Genomic DNA, 21,828 nt, shown 5'->3' on the forward strand with positions numbered 1-21,828 from the left:
TTACTACATCTCTAGGAAACATTGTCATAATGTGAGTATTTACAATATCAGTTACTACATCTCGAGGAAACATTGTCATAATGTGATTATTTACAATATCTAGGCCTAGTTTGAATCTGGATCACAGAGTAAAATGTTTCAAAAACCTTGTTACCTGTTAGGAGGCCACATTTATGACTCGATCTTCATGAAACTTGGTCAGAATATTAATTTTACAATATCTAGGCTTAGTCTGTATCTGGGTCATATGGTAAAATGTTTCTAAAACCTTGTCAGGAGGCCAAATTTATGACTAGATCTTCATGAAACTTAGTCAGAATTTTAATCTTGACAATATCTTGGTCACTACATTTAAAACTAGGTGTCGAGGTCAACAATAAGAACAATATGGTATCACTCTAGATGCCACATTTATGGCTCGATCGTTATGAAACTTTGCAAGAATGTTTACTATGACAATTTTTTTATGAATTTTCGAAGGTGCGTAGAACACTAGGTTACCATGTAAAATCTTTAAAAAAAAAATGATACCACTATATAACACATTTAAGATTAAAAATTTTCTTGACAATATCTGGGTCAAGTGAGTTAAATATTGAGAATTCATATTTGCTCTGTAACATCATACACTGCTCCTCAAGACAGTTGAAATCACGTCCCTGTTGTCAAAACTGGCCACATTCTAGAAATAACTGGATTTATATTCAGTGGCTATGGAATTTTTTTCTAAAAAAACAAGACCAATGGGGGTATTTTTTTTGCTGATATATTTATTAAAATCTTGTTACTAGGGTCAAATTTACCCTACCTGGTGTGGTTGAAATGTTTGATGTTCAATAACTTTTCATAACTATCATTCTGTGATACCCCATAATACACAGCTTTCCATTTAGTATGTGATCTACTATTGTGGTTCTTTGCAAAGAATGTTCAAATAATTCTGCTGGGTTCAAAAATGGCCACACAAAATGACGACCTAGAACCCTCGTGGCCTTTTGTTGATGTCAGCCAAGAATAGACCATGCTACTGATTTCAACAATATTTAACTTAATTTGCTATGTCCAATCATTGCACATATGTATCGTGTTTAGGGGTTAACCTATTTTAACTACCTTCTTTGAATTGATTTAAACAATACAATTAAACTATTTTATACAGACATAAGACGTGGCCTAGTATAACAATGGTCATGACCTAGTGAAAGATAATTGAAATGACTTGGTTTAACATTCCTTACTTGACCTTGTCTTCCATCACTGACATTGGTATTATAAAATTAGTTTACAACTTTAATATGATAACATCATAGACATAACATAATAACATCATAAACATGGCTTACTATAACATTACTGACATGGCCTGGTGTAACAATTTGACTGACATTGCCTCGTAAAATAACACTGACATATACAATTGAAAAAGCTTACAGAATTATTCACCACGTTATGACAGGTTTTAGTTTGAATGTTTGCTAAAGGTAAAGTTCTCAATACCATAGATTATTGATATCGATTATTATGACATAACTTTGCAGTGCAGAAGAGGTGGGTAAGGAACTTGCCAAATTCACTTGTTGTTTAACCCTTACAGTGCTGGAACCGAATTTTGAAGGCCTTTGCAAACAGTTTGGATCCAGATGAGACGCCACAGAACGTGGCGTCTCATCTGGATCCAAACTGTTTGCTATTCTGATAGTATTCTTTGAAAAAAATCGAAGAAAATGCTAATTTTACAAATTCAGCAGACGACATTTTAGCAGAAGACAAATTACCCAGCATGCAAAGGGTTAAAGAGAAAATAAGTTTCATCTTTACAATTCTTTGAGATGTTTTGATTACACTTAATTGTAATATACTTTATGACAAGAGAAAGCATATATTTGCTTTTGTATTGGATGGAAATACAATAATATCACGGGTTAATTAATATCAACATCAGACGATCCGACAATAAATCCCTTAATTCATTTCACGGCTTAATTAATATCAACATCAGACGATCTGACAATAAATCATTTAATTCAATGCTTAAAATCGCTAAAATCCGCACCAAAATCTATTTGAGCGTTAGCTTTAAGAGCCTTCAGGTCAGAATAAACTAAACGACTCTAACAAATGTAATGCAACAGCAATAACTTAAACACAAATAAGTCAAACTTTTGCGCCCTCATAACCATAACTTTTCTCAAAGAGCATTCTAAGCAGAAATGATTTAAACAATACAATTAATAAGGTTATGCGATATATATGAACGAATGCGACATGAACCAAGGGTCACTGTTATACGGCCATCTATTTGCCAACTTTCCTCCAGTTGATGAGGGTTTTCCGCCAACTGTCTGAGTCTCATGTGGTCTCCAACCTTCAAGAAAGAGAGTAAATATCTGGTAAAATCAAAGTTTGCCTACCACATGCACAATGAAATATTATAAAACAAGAAATATCTTTAATAAGATATACGGCGTTGATGTTGTAATGTTTGCGACAAGTGAAAGGAGACGGAATGAAGTGACCATGTATTTTAATGAAGATAGTGAGTGATAATAAGATAATATATTGTACTGTATTAACAAATAATAGATGAAGAAAAAGAAGAGGTGAAAGTGTATGTTTTATTGCCAATAATTATTGGAATGACTAGGTTTTCATAATTGAACGAGTAATACATTTAATGAGTTTCAATAGGAAAGGAAAACATAATCGCCACTGAAATACTATGAACATAATGTTGGAATGAAATAAAAGATAATGAGTTATTATTTGTAAAGATGTTAGTAGAATGTAAACATAAAAGACTCAATATTGCAAGCATCATAGTGATGTGAGTTTTTTGCAGAAAGACAGAACTTGATATAAAAAATGAACAAAACAAAGTACAGTGAAACATATTTACACTAATAAACGCAAATAAGGATTAGAATAAATCAAAGACATATGTATTTCAAACGCCTATATATTTTCTTAGTATCGGGGGCTACCGCCCTCAAACCCCCGCTTTGTCGATAGTGATAAACAACTGTGTATCGGTAGATGTGCAATCTAGCCTGTTTTTGTAGTGTTTAGTGTGATTGCTACGGCATGTAAACAATAGCTTATTTTAAAGGGGCCTTTTCACAGATTTTGGCATTTTTTAACTTATTCATTAAATGCTTTATATTGATAAATGTAAACATTGGATCGTAAAAGCTCCAGTAAAAAATCAAGAATAAAATTAAAAAAAGGAAAAGAACATTGCCCGGAGCAGGTTTCGAACCAGTGACCCCTGGAGTCCTGCCAGAGTCCTGAAGTAAAAACGCTTCAGCCTACTGAGCTATTTCGCCGAGAACACACGCTTGACGTATTTTATACCTTATATAAGCAATCTTCGTAGTTTCACAAAATTGAACGACAAAAACAGAACTCTCCAAATTATTCAATCGTTTCGCGTTGCAACGCTTTATAATTTTTAGGTTTTAAAATCGTCAAAAGATGCATATAATGGCTATATTAGACCATGGTAAATGTTCAGTATTACTGTTTCCTCACAAATATCATAACTAAAACGAAAATGTGCGAATCTGAAACAACTTTTTTCAATTTTGTCAATTTACCAAAGCGTGAAAAGATCCCTTTAACTGTATAGACATGTGATTAATGATTTACTGCATCGTAAACTAATGAGAACGTTTCGATGCAATGTTTAGAGGATGGTTTGTATCATGACAGTTTTTAATTTATTGTAATTTACATGTAATTTACAATTTATTCATATTTCAGTTCAAATGAATCCGGGTCTGTTCGCCCTAATTTCAGTTCGCCCTTATTCCCGTTCGCCTTAAATCCTGTTCGCCCTGGGTCCGTTCGCACTAAATTTTATTATCAAAGCAGGGAAGCAATAAATATAACGAAAATTGTTATCATTCCAACAGTTTATTGTTACCTTCACCATTTATTTATGTAAAACTATAGTATGCATTGGGACCAGAAACCGCTCATCGTTAGGAATGCCCGACATGACATCAGCAACAATATCCATTGCCGGGCTTGAGGCTGTTCCTTGATAGGCTGCTTGCCCTATAACAAAAAATAAATACCGGTAATTCTTTCAGATGGTATTCCCTATATATAAAGGCCAATTTTAGAAAATCCTGAGCAACAATACTTTATCGATGAAATCATAAAAAAATGATAATCCATAAAACAGAACTGGCATTTTTTCATGATTTATTTATATATTTTAAAACATTACATTTCATTTACTTACTTACATTGGTGGAATACTTCGCTTGAAGAGGAAGCTTCGGGTCAGATGGGTGCACGTGCGCATTGGAACCTGGTCGGAAGTCTTAGTCACTGCCTTTCTGTAGGACTGTCGCGTGACAACGCAGCTTCTTTCTTCTCACGCTACACCGCCAGAGTGTGGAACTCTTGTTAGCATTATGGAAATATGTGTATTATCTTACATGGCAATCGAGTATAATATATTTTATAAAATAATACACTAATATTATATTGGTATTGAAATTCATATTCAATAATAAAGCGGCATCGTAAGTACCTTCACGCCGTATGAATATTATAAAATAATACACTAATATAATATTGGTAATTTAAATTCATAATCAATAATAAAGCGTCATCGCAAGTACCTTCAGGCCGTATGAATATCCGTTGCTTGACACCAGCAATCGGCCGCCTCGTTTACTGCCGTTCTCTAGCATAGTGAAAGTTATCGGAACATCTTCTATCACTGTGTCCGGTACTTCAGGCTCCGCTAGTGTTCTAAATTTTTTTTATATATTTCAAGAAATCGAGAAAAAATAAATTGCTTTTAAATAAGGTACTCTTATAATACTGTAAAGAAACACTTGTGATAAATTCAAAAGGTAATTTAAACTAATTAATATCGTATTGAGGTTAATCTTAATACAATAAAAGGACAATCCGGAATTAATTTTAATTAACGCATTCATCGAATATAATTTCTGTAGACTTTTTTCTAAATGTATACGAACGTCTCTGTCGGTTCCATTGTCACGTCGAATGTGCGTTGCGTGATATTGAATGTCCCATCCAACGGTTCGAGATCAGCAGCGATAGATGATACATCTGCAGCAGCAGCAATAGATGATACATCTGTAGCAGCAGCAATAGATGATACATCTGTATCAGCAACGATAGATGATACATCTGTAGATGTCGAGTTGTCCATCCATTGTTGGTCAGTGCTGGTGATATCTCCTTCATCCGCATCGGTGATTTCTGGCCAGTTTCTTTCCTCACACTGTCTGCATATGAAATGCAACACATCATCTCCTCGTTTGGCCTGACGATAGGCCTCATTCGAGATTCCTAAAAGAGACACACTGTAAGCAATTTTTAAATAAAAAAACCCACTAAATATTGATTACATTTCCACAACACAATAATTTCAATAAAGTATTTTATATAACAAAACAGGATAAAATTGCAATTAAATAATATTTTACTTATTAACAACGCTAGTAACTGTATCTAATTTCATGAACTGACACTGACATAAACAAATTTCGCTGACACCCACACCACGACTTTAATTGCCTAAAATATTGTCTGTAATAGAATCAATTAACACATACCGTTACATCTTTAATCTCTTAATTAATCGACAACGATCAATAAAGGCCAGTTGATACTTCACACAGCGCGATGCACACGGGAATTATTGCAAGTTGATCAGTTATATTAAATGAATATTGATGATGTTTTCATTGAGATTTAATGATGATTATATGAATTTTAAATTGATTTGCTAATGCAGGGATCGACAAGATTATAATAAATTAGAAAAACCGGCAAATGGTTCACCTATATATTGTTGAATTAAAGAACCATAAACAACGCAAAAAGTTACACTCAAAATCTCATAATCTTAATGATTATAATACACATATTATTATACGAAGATTTATAAATATATACAGCTTATATATAAAATAAAATACATGATGCACTTTATATTGTGTACATTAAAATTTAGAATTTACATACTCACCGGTTCCAAATAGTTTATTATAAATGCTAATAGCTAGCAATAATGATAAAATAATAATAACTAAATAGTTCTATTTTATTGTAGATGTATGTATTATATACACTTGACAAAATAAATTTAACTTATTAGTCCCACAAAGCCGATGCTGCCAGCGTTCACAAACGTCGCATGTAATCGCATGTTGTCTAGGCTGTACCTCCAAATTGCACGAAATGCACACATTATCCATTTTTGAAATAATAGAATCAGATGTTTGAGCTCCATTTTATATACTGTGATAATTTACGGTATCTAGTCACTTCGGCATCTGGTTACTTCGAAATATGATAATTTAGCCACATAAAACTCAATTGAAGATACAGAAAAATAACTCTTACGAATACAAGTACTATTAAATATCTGTTTCTATTGTTTCCCGAAATATGCGAACGGACACTGGGCGAATGTGTTACTAGGGCGAACGGACCCGATACCAGTTCAAATGATATGCATCCAATGTTTACGGTGATTTTTGTATTAATAGCCAATGCACAATTCGGATTTATTCATTTGGGACCTATCATTAATGAAGGTCATCTCATGTCAAAAGTGACGTTAAACAGCTACGTCGAAAAAGTCCTGTCAAGTGCCTCGACAGAGAATCGTGTTTTCAAATAAATGTTCATGTTATACAGGGTATATTTAGTAAACTGTAACCTATAGTACAATAGGCGAGGTAACCGCTGCAAGGGGTTGGAAAATCTAAAATTGTCTACCTTCTATATTCAATACTTCCGCATTGAAAAATCAACACAAACAGTGAATAAGTCAATGTCATTAACATTGTTTTAAATGCATGTTATCAACAAATATCTGGTTGTGGATGTGTAGTGCTCTATATGGGGTGATGGCGTAATTTGTTAGCAGTATCATCATGGAATGTAAACGAGCTAAACGTACATTTTCAACGGCACAGTAAATTCATGGTGCACTTTCGTTTTTGAAAGTGTCTATTGTCTAATGTGAAATGTTTCCACTTAAATAACGTAGACTTGACTTTTAAATGTATTTAGTAAAAATTGCTATTTCACTTTTTACAGAAAACTGCAAATAAACTATTGCAAAGGAAAATGTCGGATTACCGGGATGTATTTCGAAGGCCGGAAACCCAGAACTGGTTTAAGGCGGCCATGGGTATGAATATCACACGTGAATGCCTGCTCGACATTGTAAAAGAGGCTATGCACGAATTTTATCATACCATCCGTAAAGAGATAAAGCGAAAACACGGTATTCCGGAGATCGCTGTCTGCAGTCAATGTCACACTGCAAACGTGCTGCCCTGTGATACCGATAATAAGTGCTGCAAATACAGAAAATGCGAATTTCATGCAATTTACAAGCCGCAGAATTGCCCCGGTAACAATTTATGTAACAACATTTGTAAGGAAATTGTAGAAAATCACCGATTTCGCAATCGTTCAAAGCCAAAAAGCGTTCAAGGCCCCACATGGGTAAACACTGATGCGTGCAAATGGTGTGTACACTCTTGGCAGATTGCCAAATGCTATCTCTCAAAAGACGGCTACAAAGATGCAAACAAAGCAGAAGATACCGACTTTAATGGCATAGTAAATGTCATATACAACTGTGAATTCTTTCAAAGGTATTTCACGGACGACTTGTCACAAACGGAAAATGTCTGCACAAAGGTAATATTATTGCAGGAGGTTTGTTAAAATTTTAAAAAGTTAAAACGCATTTGATACTTTAATACTTTCCTGTTATGATCCTAAATCATAGGACTTTTTATATACTCTGCCATAGGCTAACAACTAAGCTATTCAGAAACTTTTATTAACGTTTTTTATTAAATAAATTACATCGATTTAAAGCGGTTAATTTGAGAATGATCGTACTCTCTGGCGAAAACACTCAAGAAAGTTAACTAATGTTACCTACATTCACGGATTGAACATATAATTCAATATAATATGAAAATAGGTTCTTCCTTATTTACTGGCAAAACCTAAATTGATATCCATGTATTGTAACACAAATTTGGACATTATTGTCTACATAACTTTATAATTGTTTCAATAATAAATAATAATGCATCAAAAAACTCAATACTCAATACAATACTATTTTGCTTGATAAAGCGTTATTCATCAACCAAGCTTTTGCAATTATTGTGTGCTGTTTAAGCCTCTAGAATTCCACGATAGTTTTGTGGCTGCGACATACTGATTAAGGTGTTCGCTTAGCGACTCGGAGATCTCTGTATTGATTCTTTAAGTGGAAACGTTCTTTAGATCACCCTTAAGACACCAAATACCGGTCCTACACAGAAAAATGTAATTGTATTACTGGTCATGTACGTAATTCCGGCCTGTACGTAAAAGATCGACCACCTGTGTAAAATCATTTTCATGATCTTAACCCACATATTTTGTTTTTATTTAGAAAAATTAACATGAAAACCATCCCCACTCTCAATATTTTGAAAATGTAAGAACCATATCACTGTAAACTTTTCTGTTAAAATGTCATAAATTTATCAGGAAATATTTGGCTCATGGGGGAAGTGATGTCATCATTAGTTGCAACAATTATATTCATATAAGAAACAAATATATTTGATAAAATTATTTTTATTTTATCTAATAAACTTTAATTACAGTTTTACCAATTAATTGTACAAAAACTTATATTCAAAACATACAAATCAGAACCTAAATATAAATTTTTAATATATGAATTAACTCCCTTTATAAGAATATTTCTAGATTACATGTTTTAATATTATATATAAGCGTTTACTAATAATCAACACTGAAGTCAACTTTTCAAACAAAATGTGTTTACTTTTTTAGCTATGTTTGAAATTTTTTATTAAACATATTAAAAACAAATATTTTTTTATGAAATAGCAGTTTCCTATTGTTTATATTTATTAAAATAGGTAGGGGGAGTAACTGGTATAATAATTTCGCATTTATTTTAAATTTCAAGTCAAAAATTTTAATAGTATAAACATTGATTAATACTCTGAAATTGAGGACATTTGTCAAAAGATATTGCTTTGTAATTTTATCTGCAGATCAAACTGAAAAGTGGCCGATTTTTTAGGTACATTTAACCTACGAAAATGGATAGTTTACATGTCATCATTTTCTGTTCATTAAGTAACATTCACCGATCTAATTCTATTTAAATTTTCATGCTAGGTGAGTTTTGAACCCAGGATTATATATGTGAAGTTTAGTTTCAACCAGTTGCCTAACACTAAAGATTTTTCTTAAATAGTCCCAAAAGTGGCCGGAATTACGTACATGACCAGTATGTTCAATTCAACTAAAGCTGGCTAAAACTGTTGATTTTAGCATATACTGATTAAACATAGATAATCAAAATAATGTCACATGTCAAACAATTTTTATTGTCATGATTATCAATTTATTAAAATGCTACACTGAAGGACACCATGCTTGTTTTGCGAATGAAACATTTCATAAATATACGTATCTCCCAGAGTTTTAATATTCTTTCACATACCTTTGTCGCCTAGTTTGAATTCAGTCGCCACTAAAAATACTAGCAATTTTGTAGCAATTCATAAATGACAGTCTAAACTGCATACACTTAGTTTGTAGCGTCTATTCAATATTTAAATACAAACAAACATAATGTTATATCATCCATATTATTTATTTTTACATTATTATAAACATGGAACAAACATAGATACATCAGTTATCACAAGCTCTTATTCATATGCGGGCTTTTGTCCGTAATATCATGTGAACCATAATTAAGCAACAGACAAATAGTTGATGGTACGATACTTGAAGATTCCAGATCTTTTAATGAATACCTACTTGTACTGTATGATGTGTATACTTATGAATTAGTCATTTACTTTCTTTCTTTATTATGCCCCCCTTCGAAGAAGAGGGGGTATATTGCTTTGCACGTGTTGGTCTGTCGGTCGGTCCGTCCACCAGGTGGTTTCCGGATGATAACTCAAGAACGCTTAGGCCTAGGATCATGAAACTTCATAGATACATTGATCATGACTCGCAGATGACCCCTTTTGATTTTGAGGTCACTAGAGCAAAGGTCAATGTCACGGTGACCCGAAATAGTAAAATGGTTTTTGGATGATAACTTAAGAACGCATACGCGGCCAACAGGGCGAACAATATAACTGAAGCAACTGGTCTGTAATCCTAAATCTATAATTATCAGTCCAATGAAACATCATCATTTTAGTAAAATAAAGTGGATCAGTAAAAATATTATCAGAATATGAGATTTTTTTGTATATTTTGTATGTTTAATATTGTGTTAATGTATAATTTTGTTGATTAATATAAATATAAGCAGGACAGGGGAGGTAATACACTATTATATCTTTCTTATATACAGGGGAAACAAATGCAATCAGTTTAAATTTCATGTTTAATAAATAGAGGATATTTGTTCATGTCAGTGTGAGATCATTTGTTATTTTTTCATTGTCCCTTGACATATTGCTTTTATATTTATATAACATCTAATAAATTACCACACCCCACATTATACCCCCCTCTCACCCCCTACCCCCCACCCCCCCAATTTTTTTTCCTTTTTTTATTTTGAAAGATCGTCTAATAAATTATTGAATATGAACAATTTCCCCATGATGGCTTATGTTATACTGTCAAGCACTCGAATAGTCGAGAGGGCTGTCCTCTGACAGCTCTCGTTAGGTCACAAGGTCATAGGTCAATGTCACAGTGACTCGAAGTAGTAAAATGGTTTCTGGATGATAACTCAAGAATGCTTACGCCTAGGATCATGAAACATCATAGGTACATTGATCATGACTGACAGATGACCCCTATTGATTTTCAGGTCACTAGGTCAAAGGTCAAGGTCACAGTGACTCGAAAGAGTACAATGGTTTCCGTATGATATCTTACATACGGTCAAACGTCAAGGTCACAGTGACAAAAAACGTATTCACACAATGGCTGCCACTACAACTGACAGCCCATATGGGGGGCATGCATGTTTTACAAACAGTCCTTGTTTTTTTTGCTGTTGACATTATAAAACAGAATGCATACACCAATAAACAAATTACGCAGGCACTCATGTTAATGAATTATTGGACATAAAGGAAACGCGGTAAATGACAAATTGATATTTCAGGCTAGAGATGTTGGGCGTGACGTTCGCCATGCGCCCTCAAACGCCATGACTCAACAGGAGAGTGACCGAGCCATCGACACTCTAGTAGCGTTGTTGCAGAGCCTAAAAAATGCCGATCACCAGGGTGCTTCGAAGTCTGCCGTGGACAAAATAACACAGGTAGGTCAAAATGGTAGTTATATGGTACAAACTTTACAAACTGTACAAACATTACAAAATGCGTTCCATTAAAGAATTGCAATTTCATAAGGTAGCATTATGCACGTCTTAACTCGCCTGGACACATTGTGCTACCAACGTGCTTTGTAAGTCGTGTGTAGACCGTCGTCAACATTTACCTAGTTAATACTCTTAGAGGCATGTCAACATTTACCCAGTTAACACTCTTAGAGGCATGTCAACATTTTCCTAGTTAACACTCTTAGAGGCATGTCAACATTTACCTAGTTAACACTCTTTGAGGCATGTCAATATTTACCTAGTTAACACTCTTAGAGGCATGCCAACATTAACCCAGTTAACACTCTTAGAGGCATGTCAACATTTACCCAGTTAACACTCTTAGAGTCATGTCAACATTTACCTAGTTAACACTCTTAGAGGCATGTCAATATTTACCTAGGTAACACTCTTAGAGGCATGTCAACATTTAACCAGTCAACACTCTTAGAGGCACGTCAACATTTACCTAGTTAACACTCTTAGAGGAACGTCAACATTTACCTAGTTAACACTCTTAGAGGCATGTCAACATTTACCTAGTAATAGTAGTTAACACTCTTAGAGGCATGTTACCTAGTTAACACTCTTAGAGGCATGTCAACATTTACCCAGTTAACACTCTTAGAGGAACGTCAACATTTACCTAGTTAACACTCTTAGAGGCATGTCAACATTTACCTAGTAATAGCAGTTAACACACTTAGAGGCATGTTACCTAGTTAACACTCTTAGAGGCATGTCAACATTTACCCAGTTAACACTCTTAGAGGCATGTCAACATTTACCCAGTTAACTCTCTTAGAGGCATGTCAACATTTACCTAGTTAACACTCTTAGAGGCATGTCAACATTTAACCAGTCAACACTCTTAGAGGCACGTCAACAATAACCTAGTTAACACTCTTAGAGGAACGTCAACATTTACCTAGATAACGCTCTTAGAGGCATGTCAACATTTAACCAGTCAACACTCTTAGAGGCACGTCAACATTTACCTAGTTAACACTCTTAGAAGAACGTCAACATTTACCTAGTTAACACAATTAGAGGCATGTCAACATTTACCTAGTAATAGTAGTTAACACTCTTAGAGGCATGTTACCTAGTTAACACTCTTAGAGGCATGTCAACATTTACCCAGTTAACACTCTTAGAGGCATGTCAACATTTACCCAGTTAACACTCTTAGAGGCATGTCAACATTTACCTAGTTAACACTCTTAGAGGCATGTCAACATTTAACCAGTCAACACTCTTAGAGGCACGTCAACATTTACCTAGTTAACACTCTTAGAGGAACGTCAACATTTACCTAGTAAACACTCTTAGAGGCATGTCCACATTTACCTAGTAATAGTAGTTAATACTCTTAGAGGCATGTTACCTAGTTAACACTCTTAGAGGCATGTCAACATTTACCCAGTTAACACTCTTTGGGGTATGTCAACATTTACCTAGTTAACACTCTCAGAGGCATGTCAGCATTTACTAAGTTAACACTCTTAGAGGCATGTCAACATTTATCTAGTTAACACTCTTAGAGGCATGTTACATAGTTAACACTCTTAGAGGCATGTTTTTTTCAAATCTGTATGTAACTGTGTTAGATCATTTGTCTTAATGATAATTTTGCCGAGTTCGAAACGAGGTCACGTTAGGTCAACCACCAATGTATGAGGTCGATTTAAGGAAAAAGGTTGTAAACAAACAATATAAGTTACATTTATAGTCGAATCTTCGCGAATATTCGTCGGCACATTTGTTTAAAAGATGTCTTGGCTAAGTTGTAAAATGGTTCCGGTTTATCGCAAACCATTCCTTTTATGGTTAACCTTTTATGGTTAACGCCCCAGGGGTCAAGTGATGTATAGACGTATATAGTAAATAACCCCAGGGGTCAAGTGATGTATAGACGTATATAGTAAATAACCCCAGGGGTCAAGTGATGTATAGACGTATAAAGTAAATAACTTTTAATATATTCCCTAAAAGAGCAAAGGTCAGTGGCTTACTATTTGATATTTAACATAGCATTGTGGTTATTTACTAAAGTTGTTTAAATCATGCACATATGATGTAAACTGGACCAGAGGTCACATGAATTATAAGTTAATATATACAAAATAACTTTGAACATCTTCTTTGAAATCGCAAGGGTCATGTGCTTAAGTATGAGACCGATAGTTCCAAGTTCATTATAAGTGTCAACTATAAGAATTCTTAACAGCTACATGTAGGTCTTTGTCGAAAGCATACTGCACAGTTATCAAGCAAAGATAGATAGTCATTATAAGCAGAAATGACAACCCTAAAGTATCGCATACAGTAGCCCATTCACTTGATCCAAGATCAAGGGGTATATTCAAGATAAATAAAGCGGTGTTTGATCTGAAGCGCTCACCTGAGTTCAAGGTTAACCAGTTGTCAAAGACATGACCGGCTGACGTACTATTTCATCTCACTTAATTCAAACATTGCTTTGAAGTTTTGTTCAAAATATAGATACTTACACTGTATCATCAAGACTGAGTCATACACATTGCTTCTAGAATAGTATTATAAGTTTTTTGTACATTTGACATTGTGACCTAATTTTTTTTTTGGTGATTTATTAAATTAATAATCGGCTTTGATATTGTCAAGATAATATTTTGATTAAGTTTCAGCACGGTTTAGTCATTGATGTGGCTTCTATAGTAACAAGTTTTCTTTAAGATTTAACGTAATGGCCTTGTTTTTTGACACGCGTGACCCTGAAGCAATCTCGGAATATATATTGCGAAGATAAACATCTTTACCATGTTACAGCAAAAAATTTTCATTCAATTGCGCGTCTATATTTGTTTACAAAATTATTATAAAATTTGTCATGATGTAAAAATACATATTTTGAGAAAAATAACGTTTTTTTATCAAGATTGAGTCTTCTTGAGTGAAAACAATGTTTTTTACCTGGTTAACTAGCTTTTCGATTTCCGTCACCGAAATTGGAGCTAAGCTTTAATATTATGCAAAAAAACTCTTTTACAAATTCACGTCAAGATTTGAGACGTACATGTGACCTCTAGACAGATTTTACGATATTTCTACGGTATGACATGATGACCTAGTATTTTGACTTGAACTCTGGATAGATATTGTCAAGATAAACAGTCGGATTCCGTGTGGTCGCTGTGGCGTGGTGGATATGGTGTCCGCTTTGCGTCCGGTATTTCAAGGATTTGATCTCCATTGTTGAAGAGTTTTTTTAGATTCTCCGTATCGACACCAAGTACTGATTCTACCCAGGGAACGGAGTCGAGATTATATCAATAGGCATTAGGCTTTCCGTGCAATCGAGCATAACTAAATATGGTTAAACTTGTTTTAAAACAATCGGACCAAGTGTCATCCAAAAAGATTAACTATTTCAGCAATAGAGTATTTTCAAAGTTATTGTATTTATTGTTTTTACTTGAATTGTGTCCTGAGTATATCTCGGAAAAGAGGTAACGACTTTAAACTGTATAGCCGGTCACTCTTGCTATTATAATTTCAAAGTAATTGCCCTTGTGAATTATCATACTGAAATTTTGTCAACTTTATATCTTCAATAGAATATCAGTAATCAAGACAAAACCTCATAGGTATGTAGCCTGCATAGTTGGGAAACCAGTTCATAAAACTGAACTGCCTTTGACCTGTGACAAAGAAGCCTGCGGGAGGGGGATATTTCAGGCACGACAATAACAGTTGATGTATTGGTTAACGTTGAATTTAGTTTTTTATTGGAGTTAAAAGAAGGTAAAAAATGTGTATTTAAACTTAAAACAAACGTTCACAAACAATCTAAGTATTAATTGTTGGATTTGATCTATATTGATTTCAAATTTTACAGTTGAAGAACAATACACTGGCTATAACAGACGAAGATGTTACGAAGATCCTTGAAGCATTCAGAGAAAGTTTGACAGAAGAAATCAAAAGAATTCTCTTATACGAAAAGGATAAACATGTAGTTACAATGGAGAACACGGGCAAAAGCATCACTGCAGAAATCATAAAAGCTGGAGAAGAACAAATTGCGATTATAAAGAGGACACATGAAGACAATTCATGCATAAAAAGCAAACGTGCAAGGAAGGGCTTGGACTCGGACCAAGATCTAGGAAGAACTGGCAATGACATTGCACCGGGCGCATCGATTGAGAGTCCATTTGCAAGAGACAGTCCATTATTCAGTAGGTGTTATATATGTTAATGGAATATAACGTTTTATCATTAAATACGTATTGTAACTAATGTTTTCTCTGTAAAGTAGTTCTGGTCTTTTTTCTTATCATAGACATGTCAAGTTTTTGAAATTATACAATAAGGAAGAAAACTCCCATATCAAATACCGTGACAATGGTACAGATGGGACATATAGATTATATACCAAGATTTACAATCTTGTTGGAATAAGAATATCTTAATCGTGGGAACATCTGAGGAAATTCAGTGGCATATAAAATTACGTGTTGCATTTATTTGTTTAACTTAATTATCAGTATACAACCTATGTTTTTATTTCTTACAGAAATTAAGGCCTGGTTAATAGAACAGTACCAGTCGAAGTGTGTCGCGCCGGTGTCGATGCTGGATCCTGACATAGATGTACCTTTAGAACGGATCTACGTTCCCCCGTCCATCAAGGAACTTAAAAGAGGCCATGAAGATAGATGTGGCGGGATTGAGACGGACAATACATCAAGGGAGGAAAAAGACGTGAGTTGCTACAAAGAGTTGCTTCATCGTGACGGGAATCAGAATAATACAATGTATATCCAAGGCGATCCTGGTTGTGGCAAAACGACCTTTTCAACTAAACTGGTTCTTGATTGGTGTAATGCCCATTCAGAAAATGGTGCCAGTACTAAGAAAAAAAGAAAAGTCACTACCAGAGGAAAGGCGTCAAACCGAACAGGTTTCAGCGATCTTGACACTTTGCGAGACTACACATTTCTGTTTTTTGTGTCATTACGTGATTACAGTGGAACCATGTGTAACGTCAGTCAGATGGTCGTGGAAGCCATACAAAGCAACAAACTACCTTGGGATGACAGTGTCTGGGAACATAAATGTATTGTTCTGACAGACGCCGCAGACGAATGGTACCACCCTGACCCATCGAAATCTAACTCAGCGTGCAAGTGTAAAGATCGAAGTATGCCACAGTATTTACAAAGAAATAACATTACAAACATTATAACCGCACGCCCCTGGAAACTTGCCAACCTCAAAATGAGCGATACGTCAACTCGTATATTCCAAATTTCGGGAGTTTTGGACTACAAAACCTTGGCGGAAAATGTCATTAATAATTTAGCTGAGAAAGACGGTATTTCGCAAAAGGCGCAACAAAGCAAATGTAATGATTTCTGGAAGAAACTAAAGAATAAAAACATGGGAAATCTCATGACAATACCAGCTATTTGTGTGCAGCTCGTTCATCAGTTTTACGTTGGACGTTTAATGGAAGATTCACTGTGTGCTATATACATGAATATGCTAGATATGCACATAGCCAAGGGATTGAAAAAACTTCAAATTAAAGATTTTGACGATGAAGAAATTTGCGTTAAAGAAATAAAACACATATTTGGAACCGGAAACAACGAGTATATGTCGGCTAATGGGTCGCTGGTTCGCTCTGCAAGTGCGCTTGCGTTTAAAACACTAACAGACTCTAGTAAAGAATCGTCGCTAGTCTTTGTGGAAAACACAATCACAAACCACATGACGAAAACACAACTTGATTACTTACTACAGACAGGGATTATCACAAAGAAAAAATCGTTGTCTCTTAGCTCTGGAAAGAATATTCCATACATGTTCGTACACAAAACTATTCAGGAGTTTCTAGCATCGATGCATATTGCAATTAATCAGGTGGACATTGAAGACAACCTGAACGCCATACAGTCGGTGTATTGTGATGGTAAGTCAATTCTGGACATCGGTCAGTTATTTATCTTCACGTGTGGGATGTGTGCTCCAGTGGCTGAAAGAATGTCAAAACACATGATGGATGTCATAACAAGCGACATGGAAAGCAAGCTGCTTTCTATTTCAGACCAGGAGATGAATCTATTTTCCACGCCTTATTTAGCACAAAGAATTTTATTGGGTGGCTTTATTGAAAGGTTGGCGAATAAACAGCCGTGCTTACAACTGACACTCACTCATATATCACTTGATGATTATACAAGTCGTACCATCAAGGAAATCGATGCTTTAAATACGTTAATAGATATGAACATCTCAAACATCACAAGCATACATGCAATATACAATTCTCAACAGGAATTAAATCGTGTACAGGAAATTATTTCGCAATCGAGAGAATCATTGTCGTATCTGCAGCTTGTAGACTGGATTCAATCAGACCTACAAGTAGACCTACAGGGTCTTAAGCTCAAGAGCTTATCATATAATGGAGGTACCGTTTTTAGTAATTTAGACTGCACCTATATGCGTTCGTGTTATATGAGCTGTGTAACACCATTATCAGAGAGGCGCATCTTACAATCGATGTCCGTCACTGGTAAAAACATTACACATCTACAGCTGGAGTGTGTTATATTAAAATCAATTGACCTCTGTGCAACTCTTCTAAACCTGACTAGTCTACACACGCTTATATTAACTCTTGAGTCTTTTAAATCAATTGACCTTCTCTGTGCAGCTCTTCCAAACCTGACTAGTCTACACACGCTTGCAATAGAATATGTTCATTCAATTGCCTTTCAATATGCAGATCTTTCAAACCTGATTCATGAGACAAATCTTGCGGTTACACTGCTGGGCTATCTTCCTGAATCGATCAGAAAGGTAGTTTATCGCGGTTGTTATGTTTCCGCTCAAGATGTAAAGTCAATGGTGGAATGGTCAAAATCACGGGACGCGTGTGTGCGTTGTGTATTGTTGGGCTGTCGTATACCTGCCAATGAGACGGATACTTGTAACTGGATGAAACAGCAGGACGGCATTGATATTACACAATGTGAATTCAAAGAATATGGCACATTTATATATCTATCTTTTTCCTGGAGCACCATTTTATCAAAGTGACAATTATCAAACAAGTTGTCACAGATTCAAGACGAAAAGAGAGTGACATAACACTAAGCACGTAGACAACATTACAAATTTACATTTGCTTCATAATTCGAAATTAATAAAACTATACAGAATTAAAAACGCGAAAAGTGAATAATCTATATGTGCTCTTTTCTTTTTTTGTGTTCTTTAAATTTGGTGGCGACGCTCAATTCACTAATATAAATATTTAAATGATTTTGACTCGAGCTTGGACAAAATGCAAAAACCGTAAACAACACCCTTTTATGTTAAATAATAAGCTTTCGCTTTACTGTGTAATTATTATCAATTATTTATACAACTTCATGATGTAGCTATACATTCCATTTGAAAAACGAGTGAAGAGTTTATTGTTTACGAGTTTGTGTTTTGTCTCTGGTGCTTTGCATCTCACGGAACACTGATGTATTCTATTTCACTGGTCCTTCGAGAGTTTTATACGCCATTGAATTATGTTAAAATAAGTATTTTTAATATAATATGTTTTCCAATTATTAAGTAACCTATTCCATGAGACAATATATTGTGCTGTTTTGTACAGAATATGCAATATATATATATATATATATATATATATATATATATATATATATATATATATATATATATATATATATATATATATATGCATTGTAAACCTCCCTTTATATGTTAACGACTCGTATAATTTATGTTATGTGTAATCATGTGTTATTTATGAATGAAAAGAACGCACTACCTTCGGAAGAACTTCTAACTATACAGTGCTGAAATACATTTGTATCATAAACGGCAGATTATATCACAGAAATGTGATGTTAAATCTTGTAATATTCCAGAAATTGTATTTGAACGTGCTCATTCTTTTCAATTATCAATAATTCGCTGCACTTGTAAGGACTGAATATTTTTTATTTAATTGTACAGATGGTTTAATTTAAGATGATATTTTCCTAATAAACCTTTTTTATACTTCTCTTCACAGTTTCTGTTAAATCTGTTTCCAAATAAATATCATGACTGAGGTTGTTATAGCACATGATTTGTGTAATTATTAATTGTGACGTATATACTACACGTGCGTTTCGTCTTAGTCTTCGCCGCTTTCCTTGCGCGTCCTTGATCCGACTATGATTTAAGGAAGTAGTTAAAATATAGCATTTTATATTTTAAAATCCTTTTCACATTGCTGAGACCCTTCTTGCAAAGATATTGTTCATCAAACAATATACACTCAAGCATTGGCTTTCTAACGGGCTTTAAAGAACATAATTAATTCTATGGACATTTAATGTATTAAATAAAATGTGTGCAAACAGTGCCTAATATTGCCTTCATTTTTTTTTATTATTTCATAAAATTATTATCAAAGCATTTTAAGTAACATAACTACTTAAAGTCAACGAATATTCCGCAAAATATTTCGTAAAAAAAGTTAACCTATAAATTATCACTATTCCTTACAGCAATAGCTACGGTTTGAACATTTACAAGCATCGGCACCGTCGGAAGAAGCACGTATTCATGAGAAACACGTCGTGCTTCCGAAGCTAGTCTCGCGTTCGCTCGTATATGTTCGGATTTCGTAGTCGGAACTTCTTTGCATTGGTATGACTAACAATGACTCACACTGCTAATACAAAATATATTTCAGAGTGGCTACCATAATAATGTAACATGTGTTGCAATAACTTTATTTTCAAAATTGTTGACATGATTTATATTAAGTGGAAGATTTGGTTCTATGCTATACTCATTCCCTCATTTAAGCGCGTTCAATCAATATAATAAGCAAACACATCTTAAACGCTTACATCATTGTCAAGTTTACCATCCAGCCATGTTTAAGTTAAGTGTAACAAAATGCTTAACACAATTTATTTAATTCCTAATATTATTCCAGCTATATACGTTTGAATTTATTTGAGCATACCTCTACGAAAACGGGGCTTAATGCATTTGCGTAAAGTGTCGTCCAGATTAGCCTGTGCTGTCTTTACATGCTAATCAGGGACGACACTTTCCGGTTTTATGGAATGTTGCGTTGAACGGACGATATAGAATGTACGAACATGAATTAAGCGCCGTTTTCGCAGAGCGCGGCTCATTAAAAAATACGGTAGTTGGCATGCAAGCACATAACCGCTGTTATATACCCCTGTACATAAGCACAGTCATGGGAGTAAAGATCTTCAACTGTGAAACCGACCACCCACCAGTCAACGTGATGAAGTGCCTTGCCTCTTGACCAGGGCGTGCGTTCGAGCTACAGGCGCCACGTATGTTCTTCTCGCAGTCGACGCAGCGCTGAGTGGCGTCCTGCTTTACAAAGCACCTGGGGGAGGGAAACACGGGGGTATGGGAAACACGCTCGTATGGGAAACACGGGCGTATGAGAAACACGTGTGTTACACTATCGTATGGGTGATATGGGAAATACGGGTATATGTGAAATGTGTTGAGGGAAACACGTGCGATTGGGTAATAGGGGTTTAAGAAACAAGGGCGTATTTGAAACACTGGCGTATTGTAACGGGTGTATGGGAAACACTGGTGTATGTTAAACACGGGTGTATGTGAAACACTGGGCTATGGGAAACACTGGCGTATGGGAAACACGGGCGCATGCGAAACCACGAGCGTATGGGTTCTGTCGAAAATCGCTAATATAATGTGTTTGTTATGGTACTGTATGGAAAATATAAAGGTGTAAAGTTTGCCCCGTGACCGAGGATAGTTTAAAAAAACAAAACATCCATTTTATACAATAATTAGAAACATCTTTAATAAGATTCTATTCACAAGTAGTAACAGGAATGTAAATCTCGAGTATGATATTAATAATATATGATATTAATGATAAATATTGCACTGGGCAATACATGGGTCGCGTTTTATGAAAACTGGACTTCAGCACAGGCTAATCTGTGACAACACTTTCCGCCTAAACTTGATTGTCGTTTAGAAGAGACTTCCTTTAAATGAAAGATTCCATAAAAGCGGACAGTGTCGTACCTGATGAGCCTGTACGGAGTGCCCTTGAATTAAGTTAAGTTTCCCCATACTCAACCATTATTTTCTAACGCATCACACACTGTGGTTGAACTGTGCGTTGGCATGAATTCTGTATGTTTGTGTATTGCTTTATTCAACCACACTAATTTTGAAATCGCAAAATCTATCGGAGATAGAACTTCAAAAATTTCTACTCATCTGAATCGTTGTTTTGTTTGGACTATCAATAGAAAAACCAAACACATCAAATGTTTTTTTTTTAAATAAAACACTTAGCAGCCTTGAGTTCAATCTCA

At 34.8% G+C, this 21,828-nt stretch overlaps 1 protein-coding gene and 1 long non-coding RNA gene across 4 annotated transcripts; one reads left to right on the forward strand and one right to left on the reverse strand.

Annotated features, from left to right (window-relative positions):
* Positions 1-1,180: 1,180 nt before the first annotated feature.
* On the reverse strand, positions 1,181-5,626 carry LOC127853488 (uncharacterized). The gene is made up of 5 exons (XR_008036631.1): positions 4,998-5,626; positions 4,632-4,764; positions 4,251-4,409; positions 3,923-4,056; positions 1,181-2,365 (listed from the first exon to the last, which is right to left on the reverse strand). It is a non-coding gene; the product is annotated as an uncharacterized LOC127853488 (long non-coding RNA).
* Positions 5,627-6,779: 1,153 nt separating this feature from the next.
* Positions 6,780-19,838, forward strand: LOC127853476 (uncharacterized). Of its 3 annotated transcripts, none has more exons than XM_052388025.1 (5): positions 6,780-6,936; positions 7,096-7,707; positions 11,195-11,353; positions 15,294-15,636; positions 15,975-19,838. In XM_052388025.1, exons 2-5 carry the CDS (start codon positions 7,126-7,128, stop codon positions 18,506-18,508), a joined length of 3,618 nt encoding a protein of 1,205 aa, XP_052243985.1. In that variant the 5' UTR covers positions 6,780-6,936; positions 7,096-7,125; the 3' UTR covers positions 18,509-19,838. The 3 variants fall into 3 exon arrangements, with proteins under 3 accessions (XP_052243985.1, XP_052243984.1, XP_052243983.1); XM_052388023.1 differs by having other exon boundaries at positions 6,798-6,899; XM_052388024.1 differs by having other exon boundaries at positions 6,780-7,707.
* The last annotated feature ends 1,990 nt before the right edge of the window (positions 19,839-21,828 follow it).

This window comes from Dreissena polymorpha, chromosome 12, assembly GCF_020536995.1.
Source record: "Dreissena polymorpha isolate Duluth1 chromosome 12, UMN_Dpol_1.0, whole genome shotgun sequence".
NCBI lineage: Eukaryota > Metazoa > Mollusca > Bivalvia > Myida > Dreissenidae > Dreissena > Dreissena polymorpha.

Excerpts from the sequence above, each read along its gene's own strand:
- LOC127853476 (XM_052388023.1), top strand. The coding sequence starts at position 6,852 with ATGTTATCAACAAATATCTGGTTGTGGATGTGTAGTGCTCTATATGGG. Across the intron at positions 6,900-7,095 it reads TGTGTAGTGCTCTATATGGG|AAAACTGCAAATAAACTATT; the intron begins GTGATGGCGTAA and ends CACTTTTTACAG. Across the intron at positions 7,708-11,194 it reads CGGAAAATGTCTGCACAAAG|GCTAGAGATGTTGGGCGTGA; the intron begins GTAATATTATTG and ends TTGATATTTCAG.